Source organism: Salmo trutta, chromosome 34 (genome assembly GCF_901001165.1).
Source record: "Salmo trutta chromosome 34, fSalTru1.1, whole genome shotgun sequence".
Classification (NCBI taxonomy): Eukaryota; Metazoa; Chordata; class Actinopteri; order Salmoniformes; family Salmonidae; genus Salmo; species Salmo trutta.
This window is the reverse complement of record NC_042990.1, coordinates 31896808-31919874: the sequence shown is the minus strand read 5'-3', so window position 1 is coordinate 31919874 and position 23067 is coordinate 31896808. Positions and strand designations below refer to the sequence as shown.

The 23067-nt window shown below is 43.3% G+C and overlaps 1 protein-coding gene across 1 annotated transcript; it reads left to right on the top strand.

Moving 5' to 3' along the window:
* Nucleotides 1-349: 349 nt before the first annotated feature.
* On the top strand, nt 350-22396 carry rmp24 (ribonuclease MRP subunit p24). Its single transcript, XM_029732644.1, has 6 exons — nt 350-406; nt 545-718; nt 5689-5711; nt 6161-6372; nt 20322-20518; nt 21299-22396. The coding sequence occupies exons 2-6, from the start codon at nt 621-623 to the stop codon at nt 21450-21452; spliced, it is 684 nt and encodes a 227-aa protein (XP_029588504.1). The 5' UTR covers nt 350-406; nt 545-620; the 3' UTR covers nt 21453-22396.
* Nucleotides 22397-23067: the final 671 nt, after the last annotated feature.

Here is a 23067-nt window from a genome sequence, read left to right as displayed (position 1 = left end):
CAACCTTAGACTCATGGGGCACTGGATGTGAATGCAATAATGTATTTTTAAGGGGTGAAATTATTTAAGGCCAAGGATATCACATGATGATTCGGCTATTTGCCTAGTATTTAGGCTATTGGCATAGACTAACATGCTGACTAGCCTAGCCTACTAAATAGAGGCTGTCATATAGGCATTATTATATGTTTGCAATTCCACTAAATGTTTGAAGACATCCTCAAACTATTTTCCGTGTTTCATACTCGATGTAAATCATCATAATGGGTTGAACGGGGTATCATCCAAATAAATCGAACTACAGCCAGTGCGGTGAGGCACACAGGGCTATTCCTCGCTTTCCCATAATGCTTGCGCTTGGCCTGATGCATTGTGGGATTGCAACATTAGGACGGAAAGTGTTTGGGTAGGGTATCATGCAAAGAGAATGATCACTGTTTAAACCTAAACAAATAATTTAGGTATCGTATCGATTTCTGTCGCTCTTAAAGATAATTTTCAAGGTGATGTGACTTTTCTTTATCTTATCACCGCTCCAAAATAGGTCAAACAAGGCTTCCAGGAAGTGACCAGCCTGTCTCACACGCGGATTCTCGAGTCGGTGGCGAAGACAGAGAAGCATGGCTTTTACAGACCCCACAGGCTCAAGTCACAAGTTTTTAAAGGATGCATCGCTACTGTATCAAGACATTTGTCCGGAGCAGTCACGTTTTCTCATGTAAGCGCTCTCTTTATTACTTAGAACGTAATAGCTACATCTCGTTCATGTTTGATGATGTAATGATCATATACACACACTAGGTGGCAGAGTAGCACAGTGCAATTCATTTAACATTGTGTAACTTTACGAAATTCTATATCATGCCAAGTTAATTTGTTCCGTTTTTGTATTGTTCTTTTCACAATGTTTTTTTTTTAAATTTTTAGAACCAACGAGATTTACATAGCTGTTGTTGTCTTGAAACAATGTCATGCATGTTGTAACTACATATCCAACAGGACACACATTAACCATGGATACGCGACAAGCACGCGTTTACCAATGTACAGAGGTAGTCCCTAACCAGGTCTGCTTTGTCTAATACAAATGTTTAAAGTTTGCATGCTCCTGTCCTGTATGTATGCATACATCAATTCCAATAGCAGGCAGCCTTAATGAGCTAACCCAGCCGCCAGAACTGTGCCGTACCATCTTGGTGCTTCCGGCTGTCTGCTCGCCATCCTGAGCCCCCCGGGAAATCAATGCCATGACATTGCTAAGAGCTCGCTGCTCCGGAGCTCGAAGCTGCTAGAGCACTACTATGGTGGCAGTCTGTCACTCAAAATATTTTGTGGCACAAATCCAATGCATGTCACTATATTAGCATTTTCATGCTTCATATCCAAGAAGGAAAAACTGAATTGCTTTCATACAGGAATGGCTTGAAATGTGAAGATGACAATCTATTTTCATAATGAGACAAATATATTGGTTTTCTATCCAAAGTTGCAAAGGAAATGTGCTCTATTAAATAAACACACGAGACCAGCAACATGGATAGTGTGGCGGTAAACAGGAACAGTGGCATCTAGTGGTACAAAACGTGGTATGTTCACACTACTTTATGGTAAATAATGCAAGCGACTTCAATGATACCCTTCTCTGAACAGTGGTAAAAAAAAGACTTCTCTAGATTCACAGGGAATATATTACATAGTATGGGGAAGCAATACTACAAGCCACAGTGTCATACTACTTGTCAAACAGAGAACTGACACTGGTTGTTGGGGTGGGAAGTGGGGGGCCTGTGGGTGGCGTTTTTACATTTTTTGGGATTCCTTTGTCTTACTCGTTGGTAGGAAGAAGTTTGGTCAAAATCAGATGTTGGGTACAATTTTTATTGCATATCTGAATCCTATAAATCTGGCTGCAATCAATTAGCTTAATTTCTCAGTGATCTAATTATATTTTAACCAAAAAATTCAGGAATGCTAATCATATCTGTTACTAACTACAGAAACGATTTCAGAACCGTCTGAGATGATGGGTGTCGGAATCCTCTTGACCTTTTTTGACGTGGAACGATCCTTGATTGGGATGGCAGGTAGCCAAGTGGTTAGAGCACTGGACTAGTAACCGAAAAGTTGCAAGATCGAATACCCGAGCTGACAAGGTAAAAATCTGTTGTTCTGCCCCTGAACAAGGCAGTTAACCCACTGTTCCTAGGCCGTTCTTAACTGACTTGCCTAGTTAAATAAAAATTGAGACCCACTAATCAAAACAGGAACTCATTGCATTTATCACCTTTTTGATTTCACAGAATGATGATGGCATTATACTGTAGTTAGAGAGAGAAAGTCAAGTGTAATTTCTGGAGCAATCCTCTAAGCCACTGGCTGCTGTAGTGGGGCCTGTGTTTGAGTTGGGCCTGGGCCAGTAACCTCTGAATTCCCTGGCCTGTTTTTCCTCTCACTCACCTGAGCCAGGAAATTTGTGGTAGAATTTTAAAATGGAAATCAAAATAAAAGGCCCGGTCGGGATGGATTTACGGATGGATTTAAGGATCGGTACTTTTAGGCTATCCGTTAAGAGTTTATCCAGATTTGAGTCTCTCTGTGGAAAGAACCGATTTATGGGAGATGTGTTGAACAGATCGTACTGATTTCACAGCTGTCCATGCCTGGAGGGTTATATATGTTGAATAGATGGATTATTTTATAAGCCATTCAAGGGGAACTCCACCAAAAACGATATGTCGAATTCATTTTATTTAAGAAATCTGATTGGACATTTTTTTTTTTTTAAGGATAATAGATTCTCCTTGTGTGTATGTATTAAACGGATAGGAAAGATGCAGCACAGAAATAACCATGCTGTGAACCCCGCTCTCTGACAATATATAGACCAGGGATACTTAACTCTTATAAGAGGTCCAGAGCCTGCTGCTTTTCTGTTCTACCTTATAATTAATTAATTGCACACACCTGGTGTCCCATGTCTAAATCAGTCCCTGATTAGAGGGAAACAATAAAAAATGCAGTGGAACTGGCTTGGAGGACAAGAGTGGAGTTTAAGGGATATAGACTATGAGAACTATAGTTGTGGTCGGTGTTACCCATTGAGCCACACTCAAGCACAGATGATTTTACCTTTCTTACATGTGAAGTCTACACTTGTGTGTTTGGCTACTCATTGGTACCATATCTTGTTATAGGTTACATGAAGAACAAAACCCAGAAACAAATCTAATGTGTACTAGCTGTCACGAGAGTAAGGAGAAAAGGATCCTCAACAAAGCAGCTTGGTGGCATGCCCTGTAAGGATGGACTTGCCCCCATCCCTCACCCTCTTTTCCCCTGCCACCCTAGCCAAGCTGTTGCATTGGACCATCTGTGTTATTATTTCTGAGGTTTGGTTAGTAAACAGGGTGTTGCTCTCTCTCCTCAACACTCTGATTGTATCAAATGTCCATAGAGGCCCAGAGACTGAGCCTTGCTGATTTCCAGACTTTAAACTCTTTGTTGATAGCATCTGGCCCAGAGTGGGCTCTGCCCTGCTCTAACTGGGTAGTAGGGGCCAGTGTTTATCTTCCACTAAGTGTGCATTTAAAAGGAGATTCATGTGAAGAATGTTAATTAGATTAGCACATCAGAGAGCCCCCACCTTTCTGTATCTCCAGGGGCTCATCTGGAGAGTGGGATGGGATGTCTGTCTGCCTGATAGATGCTCAATGAAAACAATCAATCAAATGTATTTATAAAACTCTTTTTACATCAGCCGATGTCACAAAGTGCTGTACAGAAACCCAGCCTAAAACCCCAAACAGAAAGCAATGCAGATGTAGAAGTGGCCAGGGAAAAACTCCCAAGAAAGGCAGGAACCTAGGAAGAAACCTAGAGAGGAGCCAGGCTCTGAAGGGTGGCCAATCCTCTTCTGGCTGTGCAGGGTGGAGATTATAACAGCACATGGCCAAGATGTTCAAACATTCATAGATGACCAGCAGGGTCAGATAATAATAATCACAGTGGTTATACAGGGTGCAACAGGTCAGCACCTCAGGAGTAAATGTCAGTTGGTTTTTCATAGTCGATTATTTAGAGTTCGAGACAGCAGGTGCGGTAGAGAGAGAGTTGAAAAACAGCCGGTCTGGGACAGGTAGCACGTACGGTGAACAGGTCAGGGTTCCATAGCCGCAGGCAGAACAGTTGAAACTGGAGCAGCAGCACGGCCAGGTGGACTGGGGACAGCAAAAAGTCATCAGGCCAGGTAGTCCTGAGGCATGATCCTAGGGCTCAGGTCCTCCGGGAGGGGAGAGCGAATTAGAGGAAGCATACTTAAATTCACACAGGACACCGGATAAAACATGAGAAATAATCCAGATATAACAGTGACCCTAGCCCCCCAACACAAACTATTGCACCATAAATACTGGAGGCTGAGACAGGAGGGATTGGGAGTTTGGTGACTAAATGGGGTCATTTGGAAATGTTTGTACTAACTGGAGTGATTGGTAGTTATGTGAATTAGGTCACTGCTGTTGATCTCACTTCTGAAGGTTTTCAGATGTTACATTCCAGTTAATAGATGATCGACCCAAAGTTAAAAGAAGTCACAAGTTGATAATGTTTTCTAGAAAAGTCTAAATGATCCTCTATTGTTTGAAGGATCTAATGTCAATTCATTATCTGAACAAGCTGGTTAGTCCAACAGAGGAGTATGTGGAATCACCTTGTTCAACAGTCTGTAGAAAGACGATTCTGTAGCCTAGTTTTTCTCATCCAGCGCATTTCCTGCATCTCACTGACACTTGTTCCCACCGTCATCTTATCCCCTCATTTCCCCCTGTTTGTGACACTATCCCTTCCCCTCTAGCCTAATCTAAATACTTCAATACAGCCTGTAGTTTGGAGACATTACTGAGACTTGACCAATAGTCAGGCTGTCCAACATCAGATTTCAGTTCCAAAGTCCCATCTCTCAAAAGCCACGGTGTGTGACTAGCAAACCGCTGCCAGTGTCTCCTTCGGCAGGTCAGCGTGAGATTAAAGCCCCAAGCGAGGCCCCCTATCCCATCTCTCGCCACTACACGTGCCGCCCTGTTTGTTGCCTGACTGCAAATATCATGAGTTACTTTTAGCGTAGCGTACTGTGGCTAACTGTAGCGTGACTTAGGAAAGGCCTAGTCAACTGTTTGTCCAAAATAAGAGGCAGACAGTAGACACAAAGCCCAGACTACAGGGAGGTGGGAAGCCCTGTATTGTAGATAGATCCTTGTTTGCTTTTCTCCCGGATGTTTTCCGCCAAACGTTGGAAGCCCTTAGCAAACTTTTTCCACAATAGCAAATGTCCCTTCGCATTGTGGTTGGAGTTAGGCTTACTTGTTAATTGTGTATACATTTTGGACACTGAATAAGAGTGTTTAGTAAGAGTGTTTCAAGAGTATCAAAACGCACCTCAAGTCTTGCTTCAGTTTATAGATGTATCAACTTTAACTTACACATTCAGCTTGGGCAGAATTTTTGAAAAGTAAACCTCAACTTCAAACTCCACGTTGACGCCCCTCAAGGCGTTGTGAAAGGAAAACAACCCAAAACACTAACTCCAAGCAATGGGAGTCTCCCCGGATCAAACACTGTTCTATCTAAGCAGATTAATAATGTTTCACAACAAAAACCTAACGTTTCTTCCTCTGTGTTTTTGTTTCTCAGGGGGAGACACCAGAGAATGAAAGGTACGAAGTAGCTATAACCTTGTCAAAATCATTTTGTCTGTTACATTTTAGGCTAGTTTATTTCTCTTGCATTTATCCTTTGTTCATCACACCTATTGCTTAAGCACAGTCTGAGAATGCCAATACACACACACTCTCGGTACTGCACAGTTCTCATCACTATTATTTACTATTTCATACTCATGATCCCCTGGACTCAATCTATTTCATTTGACACTCAACTCTATCCCGAATGTTTATTTTGTGTTAAATGTGACAATGGCCTAAGCACTGTTATATTTTGTACATTCCCCTTTACCATAGTTCACACATTTGTTTTCATCTGACCTAACCTACACTCATATTCCATTTGACTGTACCATAAACACATACATTACTTCACATCCCTCAATGTGTACTTTATTCCTCCTTGTGCTTGACCTCCTCCTCTCCCACCTCTCCTCTCCCAGCTCCAGCCAAGTCCCAGCCCGTCCCTGAAGAAGAGCTCTGTCCTTTCTGTTTCCAGTGGCGTCTCCCAGACAACCACCGCATGCGGTTGCGTCCCAAGCGGCGCGCATCAGTGCGGGTGCAGAGCGTGTTGCGGAGGGAGGCCAAGGGCAAGAGGCTCAGCCTGGCTCAGATGGACATCTTACGGAGGTTCAGGGGCTCCTCATCAGCTCTGGTGAGACTTGTATTCATTAGTGCAAAACGTAACAAAAATGTTGCTACAGGAAGAAAATTAATTGTGACAAAAACAAGTGTTTCTTATTGGACAAGTTCAGGTAGCCCCTCGCCGCTTTGGTCCCTTTTTTTCTGTTAAGTTTCTAGTGAATATGACCAAAGACTATCTATTATATTGACAAGATAGTCAAGTGACCGCTCTAACAATGGAAATGCATGTCCTCACAGATGGAAGGCAGGCGGGAGGAGGCGAGATCAGGTGGGACCACTCCAGCCAATGAGAGGGCAGATGCATGCGTGAACAACGGGCACAACTTTAGTTTTTTTGCCACGCGCGTTCACTTATCAGTACATTCGTAACAACCTAACCGTTACGAAACTTCTATTCCATCAACTAAGCAAATTAGCATTTACATTTTTTGTTGACCAAATACGACACTCATTAACCTCCATACAAAAATCGTGGTTTTAATTTCGTGGACAGATTTTGGTCAGAGTAAACCCTCTCATTTCACCTCTTCCTCTCTGAAATGAGCCTGGTCTCTACCTCTGCGGTTTCCATCCACTTCACTGATAAGCCAGTAAAGATAAGGAAACTACACTACATGACCAAAAGTATGTGGACACCTGCTCGTCTAACATCTCATTTCAAAATCATGGGCATTAATATGGAGTTGGTCTCCTCTTTGCTGCTCCTCTTAACAGCCTCAACTCTTCTGGGAAGATTTTCCACCAGATGTTAGAACACTGCTACAGGGACTTGCTTCCATTCAGACACAAGAGTGTTAATGTGATCGGGCACTGATGTTGGGCGATTAGTCCTGGCTCGTAGTCGGCGTTCCAATTAATCCCAAAGGTGTTCGATGGGGTTGAGGTCAGTGCTCTGTGCAGGCCAGTCAAGTTCTTCCACACCGATCTCGACAAACCCTTTCTGTATGGACCTCGCTTTGTGCGTGTGGCTTTGTCATGCTGAAACAGGAAGGCGCCTTCCCCAAACTGTTGCCACAAAGTTGGAAGCACAGATTCATCTAGAATGTCCTTATACAGTAGGCTGTAGCGTTAAGATTTCCCTTCACAGGAACTAAGGGGCCTAGCTCGAAACATGAAAAACAGCCCCATACCATTATTCCTCCTCCACCAATTTTACAGTTGGCACTATGCATTGGGGCAGGTAGGGTTCTCCTGGTGTCCACCAAACCCAGATTTCTCCATCGGACTGCCAGATGGTGAAGCGTGATTCATCACTCCAGGGAATGCGTTTCCACTGCTCCAGAGTTCAATGGTGGCAAGCTGTACACCACTCCAGCCGACGCTTGGCATTGCGCATGGTGATCTTAGGCTTGTGTGCGGCTGCTCGGCCATGGAAACCCATTTCATGAAGCTCCCGACGAACAGTTCTTGTGCTGACGTTGCTTCCAGAGGCAGTTTGGAACTCTGTAGTGAGTGTTGCCACCGAGGACAGACAATTTTTACACACTTCAGCACTCGGTGGTCTCGTTCTGTGAGCTTGTGTGGCCTACCACTTCGCGGCTGAGTCGTTGTTGCTCCTAGACGTTTCCACTTCACAATAACAGCACTTACAGTTGACCCGGGCAGCTCTAGCAAGGCAGACATTTGACGAACTGACTTGTTGGAAAGATGACGGCGCCACGTTGAAAGTCACAGGGCTCTTCAGTAAGGCCATTCTACTGCCAATGTTTGCCTATGGAGATTGCATGACTGTGCTCGCATGACACCTGTCAGCAACAGGTGTGGCTGAAATAGCAGAATCCACAAATTATGGGGTGTCCACATACTTTTGTGTGTATATGTAGTTTATGTCAAGAGTAGCGGGGTCAGAGGGCAGTTTTCTCCATCAGGAAACAGAATCAGGAAAGTACCATTTTGATTTGACAAGGCCCTCTAGATATCAGAGCTGACAATGGCCTAATGAGGACTCATATCGGGTGACACTTTGCCTCATTGAAAATCTCTGGCAGCATCTAATGCACACTGGCAGTGTCCCATACTTGTGTTGTAAATAGTAGCTTTTTTGGGCATGCGAAAATGAAGTTTTATAGTAAGTGAAATTTTGAAAATGTAGTATGTTTTAAATTCCAGGATGTCATATTCATTCAGGCTTTTCATCTAGTAGAATTTGCTGCACACTACTGAGGAAGAGAGTCATGTTTTCACACCGACGTGCTTGACAACAGCTGATAATAGGTGATTGTATGTAGTATGATAAGCACACAGTACGTTTTACTACATAGTAGGCAAGACAGATTTTGGTCACTGCCAGTGTGTTCAAGTCAGGTTAGGTATTCCCCTTTCCTGTACACAGTGTCCAGGTATTCCCCTTCCAAACCACTAGTCTCCCATCAACTTTGTAGAGGGGAAACCCTCAGAGTGCGAGAAAACAGATTGCTATGTCAATAAATCAATCACAATTTATAAAGCCTTTTTTGTAACTGCAGTGCTTTTACACTCTTGTTTGGTATGCAGCACTGGACCCGTAGAGACTCAGTCCTCTCTCTGGTCAGGCTCACTGAGGAGGAATCCCTAGGCAGCCAGGGTCAGGTTGTGATAGGTCAGCCAGATAACGATCACAGAGGAACAGGAAGCATTTAGTTGGTGGAGACCGAGAGGGACAAAGCCAAACGAGATTAACGTTTAAGTTACGTCAGAGTCAAACACAAGTAGTTTGATGAGAGAGAGTAGTTATTTTGGCCAATTCTGTTGTAAAAGGTACACAAGTGGAAATTATATCGCTAGATATCTGTATTGCTTTATCTCTGTAGGTCGTTTTCTAGGACCAAGGACCTCTCCTGAAGTGTGGTTTACTTCACTTCAAATGTGAGTTATTTTCATCCAGAGAAAGCACTGTGTATTTTAACAGTACTAGAGCAAATGGCTTCATTATCAGTATGAATTCATTGTTACTCTGGATGAGCTTCCTGAACACAGGAACTCTATTGTGTAGACGTTGATATTTTCCCTCCTTTCGTCTGACTTACTGGTAAGTGAATCCTCTTTAGCTGCATTTTTCACAGAGATATTTTTACCGTTCAACTTCGAGATCCCTGGTCACTCGGCCAGACATAAAATAGCAGTGAGTAGCAGAGCTCCACAAGCTGTGTACGTGCGAGGCCCCCATAGACATGCATGGTTGTGAGTGTACTGAATAACTTTTAAAGCAGACGAGGCACTCGGAAGATAATAGGAAGAATCCTCTCTCCTTTCTCTCTCTCCTTTCTCTCTCTCTTCTCTCTCTCTCCTGATATTTGTCAACACCTTCTAGCGGGAGCTGCTGATGAGACTGAGACAGGAAGATTAGATTTATCACCCTCTCTTAGTCCAGAATCCCCCCTCCCTCCCTGTCATTCCTTGCCAACAGAAGTCTTTCGCTCAGGAAGAGGGTGATAAATAATGGAAGGAGAGAGAGATGAAGGGTCACAGATCCCAGCTTTAAGAGAGCTTTTGTTTTTATGTCTCATTTCCGTTTGTCATTTTAGGATTAGTGGAGATATTTCCTAGGCCTATATGGCCGTTGAGTAGGACTAGGTTAGTGGCATTCACTAGGCCATTAACCCAGTAAATGTAGGAAGTATTTTAGTATAATGAAGTTAGATCTATTTTCTAGTTACAGCTTCTGTATAGTGTTGACAGAATGCCCTTTTGGAGTTCTTGCTGTTGCACCCCCCTACACACACACACACACACACACACACACACACACACACACACACACACACACACAGGCTACATTATATTCATGTAGCCTATTTACTCATGTATTTATATCTCCTGCTGTAAAGCCCCTTGATTGTATATCACTCCACATTAGTTGCCCCCAGGTTTCAAGAAGAAGATGAATGTGTTTCCCATAGCTTCATTCTGTCTGATGTGAAGCTCGTGGGTCTTTTTTAAATCAGGTGTACCTATGCAACCGGTGCAGAGTGTTAAGGAAATGTTTGCCACAGTCTGTGCCACTGAAACTTTCACTCCTGTAGATCTGTAATAATTGGATGGTGAAACTTGCATCCAGCCAATCAGAAAAGCAAGGTGAAGCATGTCAGGAATTCTTGAAAGTCAGAACAATTCTTGTCCTGCAAAGAAACATGAATTTTTATAGGATTTTGCAAGCAGTAGGCATTTTATAGTTAAATGTGTAGTGGTGCATACCTTCAAAATTATTTGGCAATCAGAATTTATTCGAAAAACATCCACCAGTCGAGCAGATAAATATGTTGATCTTTTGAACATTTCTTCTATAGCTGCCGTTGCAATGATTTTTTGTTCTCCGTTGATGCTTACCTGGGTCAATGGAACCTGACTGCTATGTCACTTGTTTCCCCGTCGCACGGGACATTAGAGAGGTGCAGCATAGGGCTTTGACACCGGGAGCGGGTGGGAAACAGCAAGATGACACCAGGAGATGGGAGGGTGACTGTTCTGGGGGCGTTTTAGATTAACAGTACTTTTGTTGAAGCACCTTTGGCAGCGATTACAGCATTGAGTCTTCTTGGGTATGATGCTACAAGCTTGGCACACCTGTATTTGGGGAATTTCTTTCATTCTTCTCTGCAGATCCTCTCAAGCTCTGTCAGGTTGGATGGGGAGCGTCGGGGAGCGTCGCTGCACAGCTATTTTCATATATTTTCAGAGATGTTCTATTGGGTTCAAGTCCAGGCTCAGAGACTTGTCCCGAAGTCACTACTGCGTTGTCGTGGCTGTGTGCTTAGGGTCGTTGTCTTGTTGGAAGGTGAACCTTCACCCCAGTCAGGTCCTGAGCACTCTGGAGCAGGTTTTCCTCCAGGATCTCTCTGTACTTTGCTCCGTTCATCTTTCCCTCGATCCAGTCTAGTCTCCCAGTCCCTGCCGCTGAAAAACATCCCCACAGCATGATACTGCCACCACCATGCTTCATCGTAGGGATGTTGCCACGTTTCCTCCAGACCTGATGCTTGGCATTCAGGCCAAAGAGTTCAATCTTGGTTTCATCAGACCTTAGAATCTTGAGTCTTCAGGTGGCTTTTGGCAGACTCCAAACGAGCTGTCATGTGCCTTTTTACTGAGGAGTGGCTTCCGTCTGGCCACTCTACCATAAAAGCCTGATTGGTGGAGTGCTGCAGAGATGGTTGTCCTTCTGGAAGGTTCTCCCATCTCCACAGTGGAACTCTGGAGCTCTGTCAGTGACCAACAGGTTCTTGGTCACCTCCCTGATCAAGGCCCTTCTCCCCCGGGCGGCCAGCTCTAGGAAGAGTCTTGGTGGTTCCAAACTTCTTCAATTTAAGATTAAGACAGTTTTATCTCCATCTCTTCATTCAAAGACTCAATCATGGGCACTTACTGACAGCTGTGGCTGTTTCGTGTGATGTATTGGCAACCTTCTTGCCTTTGTACTGTTGTCTGTGCCCCATAATGTTTGTACCATGTTTTGTTGCTACCATGTGGTGTTGCTTCCATGCTATGTTGTCTTAGGTCTCTCTTTATGTAGGGTTGTGTTGTCTCTAGGGCTTGGCGGTATGCTGTATTTTATGATATACCTGTATTTATGCAGGGACCGGTTTGGGTTTTTACTTTACCTTCTGTATTGGTATTTGAATGTTTTGTTTGTTAAATGTGTTACGCCTTGTGTAATGTCAATTTTTATAGTTTACTTTGCTACTTGAGTCATCTCTTTCCGCTCTTTCTCTCCGTACCACTTCAGTCTGCATGGTCAATACAGCACATGCATCAATGTTGATGACAACGATGCTGTTTTCACTTTGCTTCTCAATATAAATCCATTAGCATTCTATAATTACACTATTAGTGTGTTTCTTACGTCAACAAACAGCTAGTTTGTATTTTCTTAGCAAGTTGCCCTAAATCATGATGCTAATTCTTAGCCGCTAATAGCTAGCTAGCTAATAAATGTACTGAGGTAGAGCTAACGTAGCTAATACAGCCTGATAATACCAGTGATGGTGTAGACCTAAATAAGCATGTTTGTGCAACAGTATCTTCTAAATCAAAGAGGAATATGCAAAGGAAGAATATGTTAGCTACATGAAGTAGCTAAGAGAGAACGTGCAATGTAGCCCGTGCTTATAGGGTCCCCTAGGAAACACTAATCAACACTTTAGTTCCTACCCTGTCACAATAACTCCTCCCTGGCATTTTAATTCGTTGTAATTTCAAACCACACTGTATTCAAAGTGCCCGCTATTATATTCTAACTGTAGAATTATAATAGTCATTATATTTCCATGATTACAACAGTTTTGTTCTAATTGGCAAGTCAAATCGCAATTGCAACATTTGGTTAAAAATAAGTCATAGATTATTTGCCAATATCCTGCAGCCCTACATGGCAGTGTGGAAATTCTCAGCAGTGGTGTAAAGTACTTAAGTAAAAATACTTTCAAGTAGTACTTGTATAATGTACTACCGGTGCCCCCGCACATTGGCTCTGTATCGGTGCTCCCTTTATATAATCTTGCTATTATTATTTTACTGCTGCTCTTTAATTACTTGTTACTTTTATTTCTTATCTGTATTTTATTTTTAAACTGGATTGTTGGTTGGGGCTCATAAGTAAGCGTTTCACTGTAAAGTCTACACCTGTTGAATATGGCGCATGTGACTAATACAATTTGATTTTCTTAAGTAGTACTTGAAAGTATTTTCACTTAAGGTGTTTTTTGGTATCTGTACTTTACTTTACAGATTTTATTTTTGACAACTTTTACTTCACTATATTCCTAAAGAAAATACTGTACATTTTACTCCATGCATTTTACCTGACACCTAAAAGTACTCGTCACATTTTGAATGCTTAGCAGGACAGGAAAATGGTCCAATTCACACACTTATCAAGAGAACATCCCTGGCCATCTACTGCCTCTGATCTGGAGGACTCACTAAACACAAATGCTTGGTTTGTAAATTATGTCGGAGTGTTGGAGTGTGCCCCTGGCTATTTGTAAATTTTAAAAAAAGAAGAAAATGGTGCCATCTGATTTGATTAATATAAGTAATTTGAAATAATTTACACTTACTTTTGATATTTAAGTACATTTTATCAATTACATTTACTTTTGATACTTAAGTATATTTAAAGCCAAATACTTTTACTCAAGTAATATTTTACTGGGTGACTTTTACTTGAGTAATTTTCTATTAACTTATCTTTACTTTTACTCAAGTATGACAATTGGGTACTTTTTCCACCACTGCAATTGAGTGCAGGAAATTTGTTTTGGTTGAATTGAACAGTATCAAACAACCAGAATGGAGAAAGATTCATTGAAATCACTTAGAATGTGTGTTGCCACCCTAGGCTCACTCACTACTCATAAAGCACCCTGGGATCTCTCACTACTCATAAAGCACCCTAGGATCTCTCACTACTCATAAAGCACCCTGGGATCACTCACTACTCATAAAGCACCCTGGGATCACTCACTACTCATAAAGCACCCTGGGATCACTCACTACTCATAAAGCACCCTGGGATCACTCACTACTCATAAAGCACCCTGGGATCTCTCACTACTCATAAAGCACCCTGGGATCTCTCACTACTCATAAAGCACCCTGGGATCACTCACTACTCATAAAGCACCCTGGGATCACTCACTACTCATAAAGCACCCTGGGATCACTCACTACTCATAAAGCACCCTGGGATCACTCACTACTCATAAAGCACCCTGGGATCTCTCACTACTCATAAAGCACCCTGGGATCTCTCACTACTCATAAAGCACCCTGGGATCTCTCACTACTCATAAAGCACCCTGGGATCTCTCACTACTCATAAAGCACCCTGGGATCTCTCACTACTCATAAAGCACCCTGGGATCTCTCACTACTCATAAAGCACCCTGGGATCTCTCACTACTCATAAAGCACCCTGGGATCACTCACTACTCATAAAACACCCTGGGATCTCTCACTACTCATAAAGCACCCTGGGATCTCTCACTACTCATAAAGCACCCTGGGATCTGTCACTACTCATAAAGAACATGTAGAGCTTTTATTATTCAAAAACCAAAAATACAGTCCATTTTTTAAATATTTTTTTATACCATGATATAATATTGGACATATCGCCCAGCCCTAGGTGTCTCTCTTGTCGTGATGTGTGTCCTATATTTTTCTTTTTAATGCCCTGTCCCTGCAGGAGGCCGTTTGCCAGGCCGTCATTGTAAATAAGAATTTGTTCTTAACTGACTTGCCTAGTTAAATCAAAATACAATAAGATTGAGACCACTGTGTTCTTGGGGACATTCAATGCTGCAAAAATGTGTTGGTACACTTCCCCAGATCTGTGCCTCGACACAATCCTGTCTCAGAGGTCTACAGACAATTCCTTCGACCTCATGGCTTGGTTTTTGCTTTGACATGCACTGTCAACTGTGGGACCTTATATAGACAGGTGTGTTCCTTTCCAAATCATGTCCAATCAATTGAATTTACCACAGGTGGACTCCAAGTTGTAGAAACATCTCAAAGATGATCAATGGAAACAGGATGCACCTGAGCTCAATTTCGAGTCTCATAGCAAAGGGTCTGAATACTTATGTAAATAAGGTATTTCTGTTTTTAGTTTTTAATAAATTAGCAAACATTTCTATAAACCTGTTTTTGCTTTGTCATTATGGGGTATTATGTGTAGATTGAGGAAAAGTTTTTATTTAATACATTTTAAAATATGGCTGTAACGTAACCAAATGTGGGAAAAATTCAAGGGGTCTGAATACTTTCCGAATGCACTCTATAGTATGCCAACCAGATACCCCTCTGCCCCCACTCTATAGTATGCCAACCAGATACCCCTCTGCCCCCACTCTATGGTAGGCCAACCAGATACCCCTCTGTCCCCACTCTATGGTAGGCCAACCAGATACCCCTCTGTCCCCACTCTATGGTAGGCCAACCAGATACCCCTCTGCCCCCACTCTATGGCATGCCAACCAGATACCCCTCTGCCCCCACTCTATGGCATGCCAACCAGATACCCCTCTGCCCCCACTCTCTATGGTAGGCCAACCAGATACCCCTCTGCCCCCACTCTATGGCATGCCAACCAGATACCCCTCTGCCCCCACTCTCTATGGTAGGCCAACCAGATACCCCTCTGCCCCCACTCTATGGTAGGCCAACCAGATGCCCCCACTCTATGGCATGCCAACCAGATACCCCTCTGCCCCCACTCTCTTCTCCCTCTCTTTCCACTGCATCATTACAACAACATATGATATGGCAGTATTGTAGAACACAACAGCGTATGATATGGCAGTATTGTAGAACACAACAGCGTATGATATGGCAGTATTGTTTAAGCCCCTCCCTACATCACAACAGATTCTGTCAATGCTGTTGTGTTGTCTGCCTCCAACATGGCACCCTGTATCCTCTACATAATGCACTCATTTTGACAAGGGTGCAATGTTAAGGGCCCAGACACTGTCAGACTCCGTCCTGTATCCATTCAACACGTGCCACTCTGACCACTTGTCATTACCTCTGGAAATGAAAACATCATGATGTCCAAATCTGGATAAAGCCAGCCCATTATGCATCTGTCAGCATCCTCAAGGGCAATGATGCCTGTTGGCGCCCCAGAGACAAGGTCAGCACAGCAACCAGCCTGGCCTGGGGTAGCACGGGAGAGGGAGAGAGGATTAGTATTTATGGAGCATGGCCAATGTTTTTATTTAACTAGGCAAGTCCCTTAAGAACAAATTCTTATTTACAAAGACGGCCTACCGGGGAACAGTGGGTTAACTGCCTTGTTCAGGGGCAGAACGACAGATTTTTACCTTGTCGGCTCGGGGATTCAATCTAGCAACCTTTCAGTTACTGGTCCAACGCTCTAACCACTAGGCTACCAGCCGCCCCAACTAATAGAAAACAAAAAGCCCATCTGCAGGATTGTGTGTTTGTCAGCATGCGGGTTGTTAAGGTGCTTGTCTGTGTAGGTGTGTGTTTTCCTATATATGTATCAGTGTGCATAATGTGGCTTATATTTGTTGTCCGGTGTGTGTGGCTGTCTGTCGGTCATTGAGTTTGTAGATACATTTACTCAATGTGTTTGCAACTTGCCAGAGAGTGCCTGTGTGTTGGTGGAAAGTGTGAAACACCGGTAGCCTTGGGACCAGTCCACACTGTGGCTTCGTGGTTGATCATGTTCAGAGTTCTTCTTCTACTCAGCCAGGTGACTGACAGACAGGTGTTGAGCTGTGGCTGGACTCCTCTCAATACTGACTTAAGCCTTTAACACCCACGGTGACCTACTGTACCAGTTGAATGTGCATGACAATAATTCCCTAAACTCATCTGTGAACACTGACCAGAGCACTCATCTATTGTATGTTTTGTATTTAGATCAAAGAAAAATAACTTGTGAAATATGCAAGGAGAACAGACATTGCTTTTGACCCCTGTTCACATAGACAATATCTGTGGTATATTTTGTTGATCTGGTCCCAGATCTGTTTGTGCTGTAAAACAGACGTGGAACCAGGATTTTTTGCTGCTGATCGCATCATTTAAAGTCTAAAAGAACCAGCAGGTGCTGTTGACATTTCAAGGCCTGATCGTCAGTCCAGAAGGATCTAGGCTATGTGCTGTAAAGAAATTCCAAACTTGACCGGTCTCTCTGGAGGTCTGCTGCGGAGTAGGGTGAACTTACCCCCAAGATAGACTCTGATCTAAGGGTTTGGATTGGGTGAGCTGATCCTAGACCTGTACGTAGGGGAAACTTTACCCAATAGCCCCTGTTGCTAGGGAATGGATGGGAAGGATTGTATGGGGCCACATGAGTTACCACTCATCATCACTATAACCTGACACTGGAGTTAAATGACGATCTCATTTCATCACAAGGCCTCTTTAATTGCTTATATACAGTGCATAGATTGCACGTGCAGTTTAGCCAAGTTATTGGTCATGAATTGATTACCTTTCTCTAGGCATGAGGACAGACATGCTGGGAACTGATGAACACACTGCACTAAATGTCCTCAGCCAGTGTCTCACGTGTAGGTACTCGGCACACAGACGATACATGGATTAGGGGTCAATTAGATGATGATTGGTCAAGATTTTATTTGAGTCGGTATCATGATTCTCGTCACTATTCGAGAAACGTTTAGGCCTAATTGATAGGTCTTTCCGGAGGAGGGTTAGTGTGTTGTCTTTATTCTCATGGTGGATTTATGATTTGGTTAGAGGTAGAGCTAAGTTAGAGGAGGGAGATAAAAGCCTAGCTGTTCTCTCTAACAGCTGTTCAGACCAAGTGCAAATCATCACTGGGCAAAATAAGCTTTTCTTAGGCGCCGTCATGACACACTAGATAGAGGATGGTATCGCCTGCCAGCTGATGTTAATCTATCCACCAGAGGTGCCTGGGCACCCTAAACACGCCCACCCCCTTGGCCGCCTCCTGCTCTCTATCATAGGGCTCTCAAACTCCTTAAGGAGTTGGAATGTAGGATTAAAGGGATACTTCAGCATGTTGGCAATGAGGCCCTTTATCTACGTCCTCAGTCAGATGAACTTGTGGATACCATTTTTGTCTCTGTGTGCAGTTTACCCCAAAATCCAGAAACTCCCAAGTGATTCCAAACATTGAAACTAGTTCAGTGGAGTTTTACCTCTCTCTCTCTCTCCCTGTAGCGCTGTATGTGCAGGAAATGGGTCATGAGACCTGTGAGGTTGCTGGGTGCAGGCCTCTCACAAAGCCTCAACCATGATTATCTTCACAAATGCAGAGGTGCATCAATGGTACACCAGATATGTTCAACAGCACTATCAAAGACCTACTAGCCTAACACGATGACGTATCCATATTGTGTTTTTATTCCTTTTAAATTGATTGAACGAATATGGTCAAAATAGTCATTTCTCTGTCGGGAGTCCCCTGCCAATGATGATATATGAAAATGGCACCCCTTACTGTTCTGCATTTTAGGGCATATCAGCATTGACTAACTTCCGTATATGGCCTTACCTAACCCAGCTAAATGTTTTCATGGCATCCAAGAGTTTCGCTCTGTTTTCATAGTGTTTTTTCCCCAGCACTTTAATCCAGAGTTTTTCTGGAGGGTGTATATATGGATTAGGGCGGTTGGCATGGGAAGTGTTGCCAGTGACAACAGTCAACCCATCTACAGGCTCCACCCCCTTCCACCCCTCCTGTTGATCGATTGGCTGGTTAGCTGTTGGGCTCCGGATGGACTCAGCCTCTGTGCTTCTCTCTGCTTTATAAGGCTGGACACGCAGGGCTCAGTAGTAAACATTCTCACTCAGGTCATCACTGGTTCAGTGAAACTCTACTCTGCCACTCTCTGCCACCTGTTAGACTCTCAGCAGCAACATGGCTACCTTTTGTATCGGCGAGTTGTTCCACAGCATCAGCATTCAGCACTGTCAACAGCCTGACTCAGAATCTTATGACACTGCATGATCTGTTTCTGTTTCGGACCATCTATGGATGCATGCAGTTTTCCTTAGGGAAATGAATTCGTGTTGGTATCAGAGGGTTTGGGATGTCATTTGGCATGTGCTTGTCAGTGATGTTGAAATTGTGCATTGCCAAAGCCATACAGTACATCTGTTAGGTCTAGATTGCATTGCATTTTGTTTACTTGCACACAATATTTGCTGTAAAAGCACAACAAGAGGACATACTTGAAAGTCCATATTACACACATGACACAGGCCATTTTGTAACCTAGATATAGGATAGATGCAGAGAGAAACTGAGTTTAGTAAGCCAATGTTTTCCTCCTGAGACAAGTCTTAGAAGTAATTGTCTGCTGTGAGAAGAAGAGGGGTGGGGGGGAGAAATGAGAGTGACTGAGTGAGGCCTCTGGTCACTCAGGTTATGAGTGCCTTCTCCTTTTGGCCCTCTGTCACACAGTAGCTTCTCTGGCCTCTCACCCTGGCCCCTCTGGCCTCTCACCCTGGCCTCTCACCCTGGCCCCTCTGGCCTCTCACCCTGGCCCCTCTGGCCTCTCACCCTGGCCTCTCACTCTGGCCTCTCACCCTGGCCCCTCTGGCCTCTCACCCTGGCCTCTCACCGTGGCCCCTCTGGCCTCTCACCCTGGCCCCTCTGCACTCAGGTCTCAGGGGACATTTTGTTAGTGCAATCGATGGGATGGACAGAATGGGGCAGTCTGCAGATGACCCACCCAGGCTCTGAAAGTGCATTGAATTGCACCTTATCTGTAGTGATTTGATTTTGTGTAGAAAGGGCTATAGCTCGACATCTGGGGCTGTGTAGCTGCTGAAAATAGGCTAAATCCAATAACCTGTCAAAACACAATCATGATTGTTATCCTGTTTCTATTGACATGTGTGAATGGAAAGAGAGTGATCTGGATGTGGGTTTTCAGCACAGGGAGACAGGGTCTGTGTGCTCCTGGTGCCCAGGAAGTTAATCTGGGAGTTAATGTATATACTGTATTAAGACCCAATCACTGGACACTTTAATAAATGGATCACTAGTCACTTTAAATAATGCCACTTTAATAGTGTTTACATATCTTACAGTACTCATATCACATGTGTTTATACTGTATTTTATACCATCTACTGCATCTTGCCTATGCCGCTCGGCCATCGCTCATCCATATATTTATGTACATATTCTCATTCACCCCTTTAGATTTGTGTGTATTAGGTAGTTGTTGGGGAATTGTTAGATATTACTGAACTGTTGGAACTAGAAGCACAAGCGTTTCACTACACTCGCATTAACATCTGCTAACTGTGTATGTGACCAATAAAATGTGATTTCATCTGGGAGTTAACCACTTTTGGTTAGTCACTTGCAAACATTAACTTCCAGAATTACTTTTGAGACACATTGTGTCCTCTCCACATGAGAATCATGTTCCCTGTGTGAATCCACCTGTAAATAGACATCATTACTTCTAATTTAATCCACTCCTCCTCTCGCCGTCCCAGGTGACTACATGCCACACCTGTAACAACACGTCCAAGCATAACGGCGTCAACAGGAACTTCATGGCCACTCTCTCCAAGAGCCACTGCACCCCCTGGAGCGCAGGCAAACACAAGACTCCCCAGTCCACCAACAGAACCAACGCCATGTGCATCCCAAAGTCTGCCTCCAAAGACAAGACGCCCTGCAGTACGCCAAGGTAAACAAACTATACCAGGCCACCGGTACCTCAAATGTTACCCATTTTTACTTCTATTGGCTACATCTCGCTTAGCTGAAAATCTCAATTTTTAAGGGACTTCTTGAGATGAGGGCAATAGATGGTATTACTCAACTGATGGACACTGTGGTCACTGAACACAGCGATTTAGAAAAAATAGAATTCAATCTTGGAGGTGTTTCCTGGTGAATTACGCATTTGGTTAATGATGTTTGTCCCCCATGAGACACTGTAGAAGCCTATTTCACTTAATCAAAATCCCCAGAATGAATTTAACATAACTCAAGAAATCTGTAATTAATTTTGGAGTTTTCGCCAATGATGTTTTAGTTGAGCGATTTTACATCTAAGTAAGCTGTTTTGGTGCACTATTTCTCAAGTAAAAAAAAAAATGACGTGTTGTCTGATGTAAACAAAGTCGGAGCTGCTGGGCAGGTCTGTCTCACTGTCTATGCTTTTGGATAGAGCGCAATCACCGCAGCTGTTCACCCCATGTTAGTGGACAAATGAACATCGTCACATCAAAACCCAACCTTCATTTACCTGTTGTGACACACAGATGTTCCAAACTCTATTTTAGACGAGACTGACTTTATGAGGAAAATGATCCTATTTACATTAGTCAATTTTGACACTATAATAACTGTTTCTGACTCATATTGATGCCACACAGGCTGTTTTCAAAGAATGCGTCGCTTTTTAACCTTTAATCAGTGTCAGCTTGCAGATTCTGACATGACAGTATTCCTATATTTCCAGGTCAACCTCTGAGACCACCGGTCCCTCCTCAGCCTCAAAGTCCGCAAGTGTGAAGAAGTCGGCCTTCTCCCGCCTCAAGAGGTTCCTCATGCTGGAGGACAACCAAAAGACCAAGACCAAGGGAGGACTCAAAGACTTCCTCTCCTCCCTCTGAATGACTGACAAACACTAGGCTTCGTTGCATGGGCCCAACAGTCAGCCATGACACCACCATGATATGAAACTGAACCAGTCTCTCTCTGGCCTGCTTCGAATTCAGAATGGTCCTGCTGGAATTCAGAACAACAAGGCGGAGTCGGCTGTCTGTCAATAAGCGCTACAGCGCCACCTGTTGAGAGAATGTAAAGGGGCATGTTGTTTTCTTCTTCACATGCCACCCCCCAACTGCCCCTGAGGTCCCCCTTCCGTAGAGCTGTCCAAACTGGGAGTGGTCCCACACCACCACATCACTCAGGAATTCCACTGTCCCAATTGGATGGTGGGAACGGCATCGGAAGCAAAGCTCACCCCTCTCTTCCATGGCATTTATGATGGGGCAAGCAAAATAAATTGTTTGGAGTTCAAGGATGTTTTGATTGAGAGGGTGATTTTTATTTGTTAGTCACATTTCTGATAAATCTAACTTTGTTAATACTTGAGTTTCATACTTCTTTATTACTTGGTGGTTCTCTGTTTGAATTTTTTTCTGGGTTTATTTTTGGTGAACTCCACAGGGTGTCTTCTTGAAACTCTCCCTCTTGTTAGATCACCAGCCAGGTAGGGCTGATCATTTGTTACTATCTTATGATCACCGTGCCAAACATGTTTGTTTACTGATGGTTTTGAGAATCATATTTGGATGAATCGGACACATCAACTGTTTATAATGAAATAGGCGACAGGCCTGCAAAATTTGTGACGCGATTTAATGACAAACCAATTTCTTTTAACAATAGTTCTGTTTCTTGTTGTTGATGGTTTTCACTTTTTACCTGTTAGTAAGTTCTTACGTTAGTTTATATTCACAATTACTATTAGACTGCACGTTGTAATGTCTGCTTTAATCCAATACATTTTATAATGAATTTTGTAACAAAGATTTTCTTTGGTTGTAATTAATCCAATGTGTGGGTCTGTATCATTGCATATAATCCTGAATTACCTCACATTTATATTCCTTCTACACTTTGCTTCTCTGAAATAACTTTTTTTCAATCTAAATATTAGTGTTGAATGATGGAACTCATGAAGATGCAGTGCCTTCTGAAAGTATTCAGACCCCTTGACTTTTTCCAAATTTTTAGGTTACAGCCTTACTCTAAAATGGATACATTTGTTTTTTTCCTTCATCAATCTACACACAACACCCCATAATGACAAAGCAAAAACAGGTTGACATTTTTTTTCTACTTTATATTTAAAAAAAATACATTTACAAAAGAATTCAGACCCTTTACTCAGTACTTTGTTTAAGCACCTTTGGCAGCCATTACAGCCTTGAGTCTTGGTTATGACGCTACAAGCTTGGTACACCTGTATTTGGGGAGTTTCTCCCATTCTTCTCTGCCAGATCCTCTCAAGCTCTGTCAGGTTGAATGGGGAGCGTCGCTGCACAGCTATTTTCAGGTCTCTCCAAAGATGTTCTATTGGGTTCAAGTCCGGGCTCTGGCTGGACCACTCAAGGACATTCAGAGACTTGTCCCGAAGCCACTCCTGTGTTGTCTTTGCTGTGTGCTTAGTGTAGTTGTCCTGTTGGAAGGTGAACCTTTGCCCCAGTCTGAGGTTCTGAG

Bases quoted from the DNA above. Each gene is read 5' to 3' on its own strand.
- rmp24 (XM_029732644.1), top strand. From the start codon at position 621: ATGGCTTTTACAGACCCCACAGGCTCAAGTCACAAGTTTTTAAAGGAT. The intron at 719-5,688 runs GTAAGCGCTCTC...TTTGTTTCTCAG, and splicing joins GAGCAGTCACGTTTTCTCAT to GGGGAGACACCAGAGAATGA. The intron at 5,712-6,160 runs GTACGAAGTAGC...CTCCTCTCCCAG, and splicing joins GAGACACCAGAGAATGAAAG to CTCCAGCCAAGTCCCAGCCC.